At 39.5% G+C, this 15,689-nt stretch overlaps 1 protein-coding gene across 1 annotated transcript in view; it reads left to right on the forward strand.

Moving 5' to 3' along the window:
• The window catches only part of CCDC138 (coiled-coil domain containing 138), a 175,167-nt gene extending 159,679 nt beyond the window's left edge, over positions 1 to 15,488 (forward strand). Inside the window, exons 14-15 of the mRNA XM_081086186.1 lie at positions 12,933 to 13,071; positions 14,987 to 15,488. Of these exons, the coding sequence (XP_080942312.1) occupies positions 12,933 to 13,071; positions 14,987 to 15,152 (305 nt within the window). The 3' untranslated portion in view covers positions 15,153 to 15,488. The remainder of the gene's footprint in view (positions 1 to 12,932; positions 13,072 to 14,986) is intronic.
• The last annotated feature ends 201 nt before the right edge of the window (positions 15,489 to 15,689 follow it).

The raw sequence follows: 15,689 nt of genomic DNA on the forward strand, positions 1-15,689 counted from the left end.
ATGATAAGAGAGAACCATCAATCATCTGCCTCCTGCATGCCCCCCTCTAGGGATCGAGCCCTCAACCCCTGGCATGTGCCCTTAACCAGAATTGAACCTGGGACCTTTCAGTCCGCGTGCTGATGATCTATCCACTGAACCAAATCAGCTAGGGCAGGAAGATTTTTTTTTTTGTCTGTAAGTTTCTTTTTTCTTTTTCTTTTTTTATTGACTAAGGTTTTACATATGTCTCCTTTTCCCACAATTGATGCCCGTCCCCCACCACCACCCCTAGCCATTCCCACCCCGGGTAAGCCTCCACCATCCCTGTGTCTGTGTCCATTGGTTATGCTAATATGTATACATACAAGTCCTTTGGTTGCTCTCTAACACTCCCCCCCCCCCCGCCCGTCCCCTGCCATTTGTCTCTGGATCTATTTTTGTTCATCAAATTATGTTGATCATTATATCCCATATATAAGTGAGATCATATGATATTTATCTTTCTCTGACTGGCTTATTTCACTTAGCATAATGCTTTCCAGTTCCATGAATGCTGTTGCAAATGGTAAAAGTCCCATCTTTTTATAGCAGCATAGTATTTCATTATGTAGATGTACCAGTTTTCTAATCCACTCATCTGCTGATGGGCACTTAGGCTGTTTCCAAATCTTAGCTATGGTGAATTGTGCTGCTATGAACATAGGAGTGTGGGCGCGGTTACGGTGTTTTGGCCAGACTCAAGCTTTGGACTAATGAAAGGACGGGGTCCTCTCATTGCCACATACAAGTCCCAGCTGGAGGGCAGGGCCCTCCCAGCACAATTATAGCCAACGGCTGTGGTTGTATGCTTGAACCTATGGTCCAAACATGTAGCCCCACGTGCCTTGTGATAGAGTTCGGGTGCATGTAGTTGAGTGAGGTTGAAACTCACAAGAATGCTGTAAACAACATGATCATGCCCCTACTTTGCCTCGTGGCATCTGCTATAAAATAAAGACAGGGCTTGTGGGCACTGTCGTTGTCTCCTCATCAGGGAGGCTGCGTCCCACTGAGACCCAGCTATTATTCTCTTGTCTGTCTTTCCTTAATCCTTTCACCCCCCAACTCGGGATCACCCTTGGTCATGCTGGCATGGCACATATGGCTCCCAAACAGGGACTGAGTTCTTCCACCAGGGACTGAGTTTGGTGTGGCACATAGGAGTGCATATATCCTTTCTGATTGGTACCTCTGATTTCTTGGGATATAGTCCTAGAAGTGGGATCTCTGGGTCAAATAGGAATTCCATTTTTAATTTTTTGAGCAAACTCCATACTGTTTTCCACAGTGGCTGCACCAGTCAGCATTCCCTGCAGCAGTGCACGAGGGTTTCTTTTTCTCCGCATCCTCACTAGCACTTGTTGTTTGTTGATTTGTTGATGATAGCCATTCTAACAGGTGTGAGGTGGTACCTCATTGTTGTTTTGATTTAAAGCTTTTTGATGATTAGTGATTTTGAGCATGTTTTCATATGTCTCTTGGCTTTCTTTATGTCCTCTTTTGAGAAGTGTCTATTTAGGTCCTTTGCCCATTTTTTTATTGGATTGTTTATATTTCTTTTGTTAAGTAGTATGAGTTCCCTGTAAATTTTGGAGATTAAATGCTTATCAGTAATAACATTGGCAAATATGTTCTCCCATGCAGTGGGATTTCTTGTTCCTTTGTTTTTTGTGTGTGTGTGTGTGTGTTTTTTAAATATATTTTTATTGAATAAGATATTACGTATGTGTCCTTGTCCCCACGTTACCCTCTACCCCCCTGCTCATGCCTTCACCCACCCCCCCGTTGTCCATGTCCATTGGTTAGGCCTATATGCCTGCATGTAAGTCCTTTGGTTGATCTTTCCCCCTTACCCCCACCCTCCCCTACCCTCCCTCCAAAGCCCGACAGTCCAATCAATGCCTCTCCGTCTCTGGATCAGTCCTTGTTCATCAGTTTATGTTGTTCATTATATTCCACAAATGAGTGAAATCATGTGGTATCTATCCGCTCTCCAGTTCCATCCATGCTGTGGCAAATGGTAAGAGTTCCTTTCTTCTTCCTCTTCTTAAAGAATACCTTTCAGCATTTCATATAATGCTGGTTTGGTGGAGATGAACTCCTTTAGCTTTTTCTTATCCGTGAAGCTCTTTATCTGACCTTCTATTCTGAATGATAGCCTTGCTGGATAAAGTAATCTTGGTTGTAGGTTCTTGCTATTCATCACTTTGAATATTTCTTGCCACTCTCTTCTGGCCTGCATGGTTTCTGTTGAGAAATCAGCTGACAGTCGTATGGGTACTCCCTTGTAGGTAACTGACTGTCTTTCTCTTGCTGCTTTTAAGATTCTCTCTTTGTCTTTTGCTCTTGGCATTTTAATTATGATGTGTCTTGGTGTGGTCCTCTTTGGATTCCTTTTGTTTGGGGTTCTCTGCGCTTCCTGGACTTGTAAGTTTATTTCTTTCACCAGGTAGGGGAAGTTTTCTGTCATTATTTCTTCAAATAGGTTTTCAATATCTTGCCCTCTCTCTTCTTCTGGTACCCCTATAATTCTGATGTTGGTACGCTTGAAGTTGTCCCAGAGGTTCCTTACACTATCTTCATATTTTTGGAATCTCTTTTCTTTTTTCTTTTTCAGTTGGGTATTTTTTGTTTCTTTGTATTTCAAATCTTTGACTTGATTCTTGGGATCCTCTTGTCTGCTGTTGGATCTCTGTAGATTATTCTTTATTTCAGTCAGTGTATGCTTAATTTCTAGTTGGTCCTTTTTCATGTCCTCCATGGTCTCACTATACTTATTGAGGGACTCATTAAATTTATCGGCGGTTTCCATAAAATTCTTGAAAAACCTTATAAACGTGGCTTTGAACTCTATATCCAGTCGTTTGCTTTCCTCCATTTCTGCCATTTGTGACCTGTTTCTTTGTCTCCGCATTTTGGCTGCTTCCCTGTGTTGATAGAGTGGCTTTGTGTGCTAGGTGTCCTGTAGGGCCCAGTGGCTCAGCCTCCCCAGTTACCTGAGGTGGACACTCTTGGTACACCCCCTTGTGGGCTTTGTGCACAGTCTTGTAGCTATGCCTTGGTTGTTGCAGGATCACTGGGAGGAATTGACCTCCAGGCCAATTGGCAGTGAGAATCAGCTGTGTCTGCAGTGGGAGAACTTCTGTGCTGGAGACACCCTTCTGGGGCAAGACTTGCTTCAGTGGGGCTTTGGTGCTCACTGAGACTGCCCCCTGAGTGTGTCCCTTATGGATCTGAGGAGTTGTGATCTGGATGGCCCCCCTCTGACCACTGGGCACAGTGGCTCTTGGATCTAAGGAGGTGCTAATTTAGCCTCTGCCTGAGGTTACACAGCAGGAGCTATGAAGAGAACTGCAGATTCCCCTTCCTTTTTTGGAGTTTGGAGGTGCCCTGATGAGTCTCAGCTGTGAAGCAATGCAAGCTGCTGTGGGGCCTTGGGCCTTCTCTTGGAAGTTCTAGGTCTGTCTTGCCCAGCTGCAGTTTGTTAGGTAATTACAGGTTTCAAATGGCCAGGGCATTCATATGCAAAAGCCTCTGTCGCAGCCTGGGCGGGGCGGGGTCTCAAGGAATCTAAGGGCGGAAAGAGCAGCTATGGTGGAGCCTCAGCCCCGCCCTAAGGAGTCGTGAGTCCCAGTGTCCCGGCAATGGTTGCAAGCACCTCTGAGGGAAAGCCGCTCTCAAGCTCGCCCGCTGCCAGACAGTCCAGTTTCTCCCCGTATGAGTCCTGGGTTCCCAGAGACTTCCCGGAACCGGATTTCAGAGCCATCGGGAGCTTGTGTCTCCCTCCGGATTCAAAAAGACAGCCTCGCCCTCAGGTGCCAGACCCTTTCCGCGCGCGCGAGCCCCCGTACCTCTGCACTCCACCTCCGCAGCTCCTCTGGCTCTCAGTGTGCTTTTCTTTCCTTCTAGTTGTAGAATTTACACTCAGCCAGCCCCCCTGTAGTTCTGGATGATGTCCACCTTGTGTTTTTGATGCATTTATCAATTGTTGCGGGAAGCAGCAATTTCCCAGTGTTTATCTATGCCGCCATCTTAGTTTCTCCTTGTTCCTTTGTTGATGGTTTCTTTTGCTGTACAGAAGCTTTTTATTTTGATGTAGTCCCATTTGTTTATTTTCTCTTTAGTTTCCATTGCCCTAGGACAGTGGTTCTCAACCTTGGCTACACATTAGAATCACCTGGGAATTTTTTTTAAATCCTCATTTCTGGGCCTCATTCTCCAAGGCCCAGCTACCCTCATCCAAGGATGAGGCCCAGAAATCAGGATTTTAAAAAGATTCCCAGGTGATTCTAATGTGCAGCCAAGGTTGAGAATCACTGCCCTAGGAGCTGTATTGGTAAAGATACTGCTAAGACATTTGTCTGCTATTTTGCTGCCTATGGATTCTTACAAGATTTTTATGGTTTCCCATCTTATGTTTAAGTCCTTTATCCATTTTGAGTTTATTTTTGTGTATGGTGTAAGTTGGTGGTCTAGTTTCATTTTTTTTTTTCATGAACTGTCCAATTTTCCCAACACCATTTATTGAAAAGATTATCTTGACTCCATTGTATGCTCTTGCCTCATTTGTCAGATATTAATTGAGCATAATGGCTTAGGTCTATTTCTGGGTTCTCTGTTCTGTTCCATTTGTCTATATGTCTGTTCTTGTGCCAATACCATGCAGTTTTAAAAACAGTGGCTTTGTAATATAGCTTGATAGCTGGTATTGAGATCCCTTCTACTTTGTCTTCTTTCTCTGGATTGCTGCAGCTATTCGGGGCCTTTTTTTATTCCAGATGAATTTTTGGAGAATTCGTCCTAGGTCTGTGAAATATTCTGTTGGTATCTTAATGGGGATTTCATTGAATCTGTAGATTGCTTTGGGTAGTATGGACATTTTAATGATGTTGGTTCTATCAATCCATGAACACGGTATATTCTTCCATTTGTTTATGTCTTCCTCTCTTTTTTCAACGTCCTGTAGTTTTCTGAGTATAGGTTTTTTACCTCCTTAGTTAAGGTTATTCCTAGGTATCTTAATTTTTTCGGTGCAGTGGTAAATGGGATTTTTTTTTTTTAGTTTCTCTTTCTGTGAGTTCATTATTGGTGTATAAAAAAGCCATAGATTTCTGAGTGCTAATTTTCAGTTAATTTTGTATCCTGCTGCATTGCCAAATTGACTTATTAAGTCTAGTAGTTTTTTGATGGAGTCTTTAGGGTTTTCTATGTATAGTATCATGTCATCTGCGAATAATGACAATAATACTTCTTCTTTTCCAATTGGGATGCCTTTTATTTCTCGTCTGATTGCTATGACTAGCACCTACAGTACTGTGTTTAACAGGAGTGGTGAGAGTGGGCATCCCTGTCTTGTTCCTGTTCTTAGGGGAAATGGTTTCAGTTTTTGTCCATTGAGTATGATGTTGTCTGTAGGTTTGTCACATATGGCCTTTATCATATTGAGATATGCTCCCTGTATTCCAACTTTGCTGAGAGTTTTTATCAAAAATGGGTGTTAGATTTTGTCGAATGCTTTTTCTTTGTCTATTGATATGATCATGTGATTTTTGTCTTTCAATTTGTTTATGTGATTATATCACATTTATTGATTTATGAATATTGTACCAGCCTTGCATGCATGGAATATATCCCACGTGATCATGGTTTATGATCTTTTTAATATATTTTTGGATGCGATTTGCTAATATTTTGAGAATTTTAGCATCTATGTTCATCAGGGATATTGGCCTGTAATTCACTTTCTTTGTAGTGTCTTTATTTGGTTTTGGTATTAGGATAGTGCTGGACTCATAAAAAGAGTTTGGAAGTGTTCCTTCCTCTTGGATTTTCTGAAATAGTTTGAGGAGTATATGTGTTAGTTCTTCTTTGATTGTTTGGAAAAATTCCCCTGTGAAGCCATCAGGACTTGGTCTTTTGTTTGGTGGGAGTTTTTTGATTACTGCTTCTATTTCATCAGTTGTTATTGGCCTGTTCAGTTTTTTTTTTTTTATTCTTCCTGATTCCGTTTTGGGATATTGTATTTTTCTAGGAATTTTTCTATTTCATCCACATTGTCCAGCTTGTTAACATATAGTTGTTCATAGTATTTTCTTACAGTCCTTTATATTTTTGTGGTGTCCATGGTTACTTCTCCACTTTTGATTCTGATTTTATTTATTTGGGTCCTCTCTTTTTTTTTCTTGATGATTCTGGATAATGGTGTATCAATTTTGTTTATCTTTTCAAAGAACCAGCTCTTGGTTTCATTGATTGTTGTTGTTTTTTAAAATCTCTATGGTATGTATGTCTGCTCTAATCTTTATTATTTCCTTCCTTCTGCTTACTCTGGTCTTGTCTTGTTGTTCTCTTTCTAGTTCTTTCAGTTGTAGGGTTAGTTTATTGCTGATTTTTCTTTTTCTTTTCTTTTCTTTCTTTCTTTTTTTTTTTCCGGAGATATGCCTGTAGTGCTATGAACTTCCCTCTCAGGACTGGTTTTGCTATGTCCCAGAGATTTTGGGTTGTTGTGTATTCACTTTCATTTGTTTCCAGGAAATTTTTGATTTCTTTCTTGATCTCGTTGATAACCCATTCATTGTTTAATAACATGCTATTTAGCCTCCACGTATTTGAATGTTTTGGGGTGTTTTTAATGTAGTTGATTTCTAATTTCATTGCACTGTGATCTGAGAAGATGCTTGATATGACTTCAATCTTCTTGAACTTGTAGAGACTTGTTTTGTGTCCTAACATGTGGTCTGTCTTTATGAATGATCCATGTACACTTGAGAAGAATGTATATTCTGCTGCATTGGGGTGAAATGCTCTATAAATGTCTATTAAATCCATCTGATCCAGTGTGTCCTTTAGAGTCTCTGTTTCCTTGTTAAGTTTTTGTCTGGAAGATCTGTCCGGGGAAGTCAGATGGGTGTTGAAGTCCCCCATTATGACTGTATTGTTGTCAATGTCTCCGTTAAAGTCCTCTAGAAGTTTTTTTATATATTTAGTTGCACCTTTATTGGGTCCGTAAATGTTTGCCAGGTTTATATTCTCTTGTTGGATCGATCCCTTTAGTATTATGTAGTGACCTTTGTTGTCTTTTGTGATGGCCTTCATTTTAAAGTCTATTTTGTCAGATATGAGTATTGCTACTCCAGCTTTTTTTTCCTTTCCATTTGCATGGAAAAATTTTTCCCATCTCTTCACTTTCATCCTGTGTGTGTCTTTTTTTTTTTTTTTTTTTTTTTTTGAGGTGGGTCTCTTGTAGACAGCATAAAGTTGGGTCATCTTTTTATATCCATTCAGCTACCCTACACATTTTGATTGGAGAATTTAATCCATTTACATTTAGCCTTATTATTGAGAGGTACTTATTTATAGCCATTTTAATTCTGTATGGCTAGGTTTCTCTCTCTGTTTCTTCTTCTCAGCAATCCCTTTAGCATTTCTTTTAATGCTGGCTTGGTGGTGATGAACTCTTTTCGCCTGTTTTTGTCTGGGAAGCTCTTTATTTGACCATTTATTTTAAATTATATCCTTGCTGTATATGGTAATCTTGGTCTCAGATCCTTGCTTTCTATTACCTTGAGTACTTCATGCCGTTCCCTTCTGGCCTGTAGAGTTTCTGATAAGAAATCAGGTGTCACTCTTATGGGAACTCCTTTGTAGGTAAGTTTTCTTTTCTCTTGCTGCCTTTATGATTCTCTCTTTGTCTTTAATTTTTGGCATTTTAATTATAATGTGTCTGGGCATGGGTCTGTTTGGGTTCTTCTTGTTTGGGGTTCTCTGTGCCTCCTGAATGTGTGTGACTTTTTCCTTTACCCGGTTAGGGAAGTTTTCTACAATTATTTCTTCAAACACCTCTCTATTACTTTCTCCCTTTCTGCCTCTTCTGACACACCTGCTATTCTAATATTGTTACGTTTCACGTTGTCCCACAGCTGCATTAAGCTGTCCTCCTGGTTTTTAATTGATTTTTTCTTTTGGTTCTCTAATTGAGTGATATTTTCAACTCTGTCTTCTAATTCACTGAATTGATCCTCAGCTTCCCCTAATCTGCTGTGTATTCCTTCCAATGTGTTCTTTATTTGTGTTATGTCATTCTTTATGTCAGACTGTTCTTTTTTCATAATTACTGTATCTTTCTTCATATTGTTGAGCATTTTTACCATCATTACTCTGAACTCTGTTTCAGATAAGTTTCTTATCTCTGCTTCATTTATCTCTTCTTCTGGAGAATTCTCTAGTTCTTTCATTTGGGGGTTGTTTCTTTGTTTCCTCATTTCAGTTGTCTGGGTATGTGACTATGTATTAGTTAGATCCTCTACACCTCTCAATCTCTCCTGCTGGACAGTGTTAAAAGCTGTTTCTGACTAATTGGATCAGGCAAAGACTCAAAACCTCCAGAGACACTCCCTCTGTCTAGAGACTAATAGGATTCCAGCTTGAATTGCCCCCAGGTAATTGTTTTCAGGTGTAGGGAGAGTTTTTTCAACAGGATGGAGCAGTTGCTTCTGCCTGGAGGCTAATTGTTCATTTTAATCTCTTATGTGGCCTCAGGGCAAGGTGTTTTCCTATAGGGTGTGTCAACTGTCTTCCCCCCAGGCTAGGCAAATTTCTATGTGGGAAAGATGTCTTCTGCTGAATGAGGGAATGACTCAGCCCTGGAAACTTGGGGTGTCTGCCTTCTGAGCTCTATCACCCAAGTTCCTAGTCCTGGGTTCTGGTCTCACAGCTCCAGTCCACTTCACTGTCCCTCTGTCAGAGTACAAGGTGGGTGGCTCCACAGGGAATTTTTGTGTGTTGGCCCTTTAAGAGGATTCCCAAACTTTCAGCTGCCACTCCCTGGCAGACAGCACCCCACTGCTTTTCACAGCTAGATGTTATGTGGGTTATCTCCTCAGTTTGGTGCTCTCTGCTGGGGAGCCCAGCTTTGGAATTAGATCCCAGAATTCTTATTGGCACCCCTCCACAGCTGAGATATCTCTCCAGGACTTCAGTTGCTGTCTGTGGTTGCCCGGCCAGCCCTTTCATGCCTCAGCTCCTCCTACCAGTCTTATGTGGTCTCCATCTTCAGTCCTTGGGTATCAGCATTCTCTCCTGTGAGTTTTCTGTTTATTATTCAGAAAGCCTTTCTGTATTTCAGTTGTATTTCCAGCTTGTTCCTGGGAGCATGTCTGTGCAGCATCCACCAGTTCTGCTGCCATTTTTTATCCCAATGGGTTGGGGTTTTAAGGAATCTCCATGGTGGTTGTAGTCACGTTGATGGAGTATCTGACATGGCACCTTCCTGTGCCTATAGGGCAAGGACTGAAAAGAGGAACAATGTCTTTTGCTAGTACTTCTATCTGGTAGAAAGCTTCCCTTCCAGTCCTTGCCCTAAAGCCATACAATTCAGTTCCTCCCTTTTGTTTCTGGTGTCTTTGGAGCTGCTTCCCTAGTGCTAGAGCTCAGAGCTAGTGAGTCCATCAGTGAATAATTCCATGTGCTGGCCCTTTAAGAAGGGATTCCAGCATCCTCTATATCACTCAGCCACAATCCCCACTGGTTTTCCCAACCAAAAGTTAGTGAACTTTTCATCCTGTTACTGGAACCTTAGCTGGGGGGGGCCTGTCTTGGACCCCTTGCTCTATAGAAGGAGACCTGCATAGCTGATATATCCCTCCTGATTTTTTTAAATGAATTTTTTAGAGATAGAGGGAGACAGGGAAAGAGAGAGATCAGTTTATTATCCCCCTTATTTATGCATTCATTGGTTGATTCTTGTATTTGCCTTGACTGAGGATCAAATCTGCAGTCTTTGTGAATTGGGACAAGGCTTTTACCAATTGAGCTACCTGGCCAGGGCCTCACTCCTGATATTTATGTGGGTGTAGAAGCAGTCCATTATGAGTCTCCACCCCTCCTACCAGTCTCAATGTGGCATCTTCTATATAGCCTTAGCTTTAGGACTTCTGTTTAGCCGTATTCCAGGTGGTTTTAAACGGTGGTGGTTCTGTTGTGTAGCTGTAATTTTGATGTGGTTGTGGGAAGCTGTGAATACTGCATTTTCCTATTCTCTTATCTTGACCAAAAGCCCTTGTCATTTTCTTTTTGTTGTTGTTAATTCCAGTGATTTTTAGAGAATGGAAAGCAAGGAAGAGAGAGAGAGAGAGAGAGAGAGAGAGAGAGAGAGAGAGAGAGAGAGAGAGAGAGAGAGAGAGAGAGTGAGAGAGAGACTCATTGATTTGTTGCACCTGTACTACCCCTCCCCCACACATTCCCTTGTTATGCCAGAACTCAGGCTGGGGGGAAGCAACAAACCATATGCACTCGGAGATTCAGAAAAGAACTATTTTATTCACACGGGTACTGGCTCAGGGAGTCCCCTCCAAAGGCTGAGCACCATGTCTGGGTTCTGACCTTCTTTTATTCATGACTAGAGGCCCAGTGCATGAAATTTGTGCATGGGGGGGGGGGGGGGCCGTGTTCCTTAGCCCAGCCTTCACCCACTCCATCTGGGACTGCTAGAGGGATGCCCAGTGGGATCAGGCCTAAATGGACAGTCGGACATCCCTCTCACAATCCAGGACTGCTGGCTCCCAACCACTCGCCTGCCTGCCTGCCTGACTGCCTCTAACCGCTTCTGCCCATCAGCCTGATCACCCCCTAACCCAGGGGTGGGCAAACTTTTTGACTCGAGGGCCACAATGGGTTCTTAAACTGGACTCAGAAGAAGGAGCTGCGGCCGTGTTTCCCGACGTTGCCATGTTAACACTGCTGCTAGTGAAGGAGCGGAGGGGAGAGCAAGAGAACCCTCCACTCTTTCGGTTCCGCGGGCTGGATAGAACAGCCGAACGGGCCGGATCCGGCCCGCGGGCCATAGTTTGCCCACAGCTGCTAACCACTCACCTGCCAGCCTGGTTGACGCCTACCTGCCAATTGCCCCTCTAACCGCCCTCCCCTGAAGGCCTGGTCACCCCTAACTGCCCTCCCCTGCAGGCCTGATCCCCCTGACTGCTCTCCCCTGCCTGCCTGATCCCCCTAACTGCTCTCCCCTGCCTGCCTGATCCCCCTAACTGCTTTCCCCTGCTGGCCTGATCCCCCTAACTGCTCTCCCTTGCCGGCCTGATCTCCCTAACTGCTCTCCCCTCCTGGTCTGATCCCTCTAACTGCTCTCCTCTCCTGGCCTGATCCCTCTAACTGCTTAACTGCCGCCTTCTGCCTTCTCCCTTCTGCCTTCTCCCATGGCGCCTTCTCCCCCCTGCCTCTGCAAAAGGGACCGTGATGCTGGACCGACCAGCCCTCGGCCCTTGAAGCTGCTGTGGCTTTGTCTGGAAGGACATCCAGAAGGATGTCTGGAAGACATCCGGTCTAATTATTATATTACCCTTTTATTAGTATAGATTCCTATGACTTTATTTTTTTGCATTTTGTTGATTCTGTTATTTAATACCGTAAGTTTTTGCTTAATGTCATTGTCAATAGGTTCTTTGACTTTAAGTGAAACAATGTGAATGAAACCAATTTTATCACAGCTAATTGATATAAACAAGAGTTAAATTTCTAAGGTATCCCATTAACATCATAACAAAACATTAGATGAAAGAAACTACATTATTTGAGGACCTGCTGTAGTGTATTTTACTCAGTACACTATCAAGATACAGTCATATAGATTTTCAAGCTGTGTTGATGGATGCAAACAGAATGAAGAATGCAAACCCATCATACTTGTATGTCTTTTATAACTATTAACTTATGTATCTGTGTTTGAAATCAAGTCCTGTATATACATTGTGAGAACTTCTGAATTTTACAAAGACTTTTTACAGAGGAATTTAACTATTTTAAAGGCCGTGATTATTTTTAGGCCATTTTTAGGCCACTGTTCTCCCCTGCTGGCCTGATCCCCCGAACTGCTCTCCCCTACTGGCCATTAATATTAAAAGACCATTTTAATATTTTTTGTTTCTGTTCAAGCTTCCCTAATTGCCAATAATAACACCTTAAAAAAAAGACGTTTTTATATATTATTTTGTCCAACTCATAGCAGCCCTAACAGAGCTTTTTAGTTTTCACTATTACAAACTTTACTGTATTCCTTATTCATAAACCTTGGCATATGTCTCTATCAGGCACATTCTAAGAGGCAGAATTGCTGACTCAAAGGTATACACTCTTAAGGCTTTTGATACAAATTTTCCAGTTCCTATTATTTTATCCTATTAAGGTTTAATATTTTTACTGTATTTATTCAATTAATTAGAGGAAATATTTTAATATTGCTATTAAATGTGATGTTTGTTCATTACTAAAACTATTAGGTCCATCTTTTTTTTTTTTTTTAATAGTAATCAATCTTCTGGCAAATAAATTACAAAAATAAGTTTGGCATTTCCCTTCTGCTTTGTTTTGTTTTTTTAGAGATTTTGCCTTTTAATTTACAAATTCTTTTACATAGACATTTAAAATTTTTATTGTGAAAATTTTCAATCTTTCTTTTATGAGTCTTCCCCCCTTTTTGCTTATATGCTTAAAAAGCTATTCCGTATCTAGTGATCATATGAATTGTCATTAACACTGAAATGAAATTGTTAAATATAGAGTATTAAAAAACTTTTACTATCCCAACAAAATTTCTTATTGCTAATTATTTAAATTCAGCCTACTGTTATGAACTTATTGAAGAAATGATTCCCCCCTTTCTTTCAGACATGGGATTTCTGCTCAATTCTGCTTAATAATCTTATCTTTGGTTTGCATTGTTCAACAAGAGCCAGTGGGTATTTTAATTTTTAAGATGATGATATTTTTGCCTCAAAGTTTATTTATGAAAATCAACTCAATATTTAAAAATACCCCATACAATTCTGATTTTATTTTGGTTTATTTATTTATTTATTTATTTATGGCTACTCCCTAACAGTAAAGCACTGGGATTTGTTTTGCAGAATCCTTGCAGCCTTTCCTGGAAGCCTGTAGCAACACTCTGTTTTTTCGTACTTGTTCTGTGCTGCTTCGAACCCCTAAGCTTGATCTTCAAATACTAGAAAAACTCAGTATTATTCTACAGAAACTTTCTAAAATCAAGTAAGAATTTTTTATTACTAATACTTTTATTTAAAAATATATTTTTGTGCTCATTTAGACCTTTCTGAATCCTATACTAGTTCAACTTTGATTATTAAATCAAAATTTTTAGTAAATGTAGAAAATTGAGATTCATGCATGTTAATACTTGTTTAATACTTAGTGATACAGTAAAATTATAGTTTTAATCTTAGAATGTCTTGTTGTTTCTGCTAAGTGAACTTTAAATACCACAGAGTATGTAAAACTAAGAACAATTTTTAGCAATCAAGTGATAGTATTAGAACAAATTATTGCACACTGGTTGGTATTCTGTACCACCACAAGTGAAAATAAAAATGATAATAAAGTAAATTTGTCAGATTCTTATTATGTACTAAAGTTAGTTACTAAAGTTAGTTTAGGGAATGAGAAAGAAGCAGGCAGAAAAGATTTTGAATAATGTATATTTTAGGAATCTATATGAGCTTCCTGCCACTAATTTGGATTTTACTGTAAGAATTAGGGGCTTTCTTTTTATATTTCCTCTTAAGCAAATATTGGTATAATCATTTTAAAAATTATAAATGGATTTTGAAGCTATATTTTCTTAGAATCTTGGTATAGTCCAGTTTTTATGACAGTTAAATTATAGTTTTGGTTCAGCTCCTCTGTGCCCTTTCTTTCCCCTCAGCCATGATTTTCATGGTGGTGAACTTAGGTATTTACCAGGCTTCATTCAAGTATAAATGCATCTTAAAATTATTTGCAGATATGTGATAGTGGGTTCATATGCCCTATTTGGTACCTACCACATCATAGTAAATTATTAGTTATCAAATTACAATCTCATACTCAGCTCACCAAATCATTGGTTTTCATCTGGTGTCAGTTAAACTTACCAAATCATTGTCTTCCTTTTCTTGAAGACTGACTGTAATATGATTGTCTTGATTTGTAATCAGTAAATTCTCAATAAGGCCTGTTATAGTTAACCTGTGGTACCATGAAACTGCAATTACATTCCTTAGGTTTCATTCTTCCTTAGGTGTTAATTCATGGGATTTTTTTAAGTGGTCCCAAAATTGCAAATACAGCCTTGGGTTGGGAACAGTTGATGCTCAGTCTTAAAGTAAATCTTTAAAACCACAAAGATATAAATTCTTCTGTATCAAATGGATGGTTATATACAGTTATTTAATAATTTCTCCCAAGATACAAGTATATGTAGACAAGAAATAAGAAATATGTAATCAGATATAATTCTAACTAATTGATCATGAAATTACTAACTGGTTATTAGAAAGAGGATGGTTGAAAAGTTTTTTTGGTACAAAGGCAAAAGGTAAACCAATATTCTGCTACTTTAAAAAGCCCAGCTTACTTAAAATATGTTGATCTAGTACTTGTATTTGACTTTTTCTAGCTGTTACAGAAAAAGCAATTCTCAACTGTTGTAATAGTGAATTGCTGCAGTTTTCAGGAGGATGAACCATTTTCTTTTTCCTTGAATACTTTGTTATTTTAGGCCTATCTTATAAAACCCACTTTATTTGTCTTGGCATGTTAATTCTTTTTTAAAAATACATTTTTATTGATTTCAAAAAGGAAGGGAGAGAAAGAGAGAGAGAGAAACATCAAGGATGAGAGAGAATCATTGATCAGCTGCCTCCTACATGCCCCCTACTAGGGATGGAGCCTGCAACCTGGGCATATGCCCTGACCAAGAATCAAACCGTGACTTCCTGGTTCTTCGGTTGATGCTAAACCACTAAGCCACACCAGCTAGGTGGCATGTTAATTTCTTAGTTACCTATTTTCTTCACTATTTTTAAAAACAGATGCCATTTTTCTACATTTACACATGTTATCAATATAATTACAAATGAATTCCTTAAGTCTGTGTAATTAAATTAATGTACTCATTCTCTTACAGGAGTAATAAGAAGTTCTTTGAACTTTTTACAATTCATCTGATGCTTCAGGAAATACAAAGGACAACACATCCAGAACATGCCTTTCTCTGTATTAACCTAAATTCAACTCTGTTCAATTTGGGTTTAACGAAATGCAACTCCCTGGCCTCCAATTCAAGCCATTAGACTGGCTTATTATTATTTTATATACATTATATATGTGTTGCTTATTTGTAAGATTGCAAAAATCATCAAAGTAACTAAAAATCTACCAAGTAAAGTTTCAGTAGCATCATTTATCATGAAAAATAAAATAGAAAATTTTTTTACTTTAAGAATGAAATCTAGAGGAGCTCTGGAATGATTGTAATATTACAGTTCAACTTAGGTAGTACTAATGTGTAAAATAGAATTTCCAGAATTAATGACACTGGGGTTATTTTTTTGTAAAACTGCTTTATAAAAATTCTTAAAATTATGTGATTATTTTGAATAAAACTGGTGTTTATCTGGGAACAGGGCTAGATCATGTTGTTATTCTGTTTTCTTAATATATTAGAAATCTCCCCCTTTGGAAACAAAAGTACATAATTTTTAACTATCACCTTTATATTATAACTTTTCTATATATCCTAGATTCACAGATACTGATTTTTTATTGTGCTGTCCATGAAACACTTTAGAGAAAAAAATTTTGATTTTTCTAGTTTATTTTCCAAAACA

The sequence above is a fragment of the Myotis nattereri genome (genome assembly GCF_964212035.1).
Source record: "Myotis nattereri genome assembly, chromosome: 3".
NCBI lineage: Eukaryota > Metazoa > Chordata > Mammalia > Chiroptera > Vespertilionidae > Myotis > Myotis nattereri.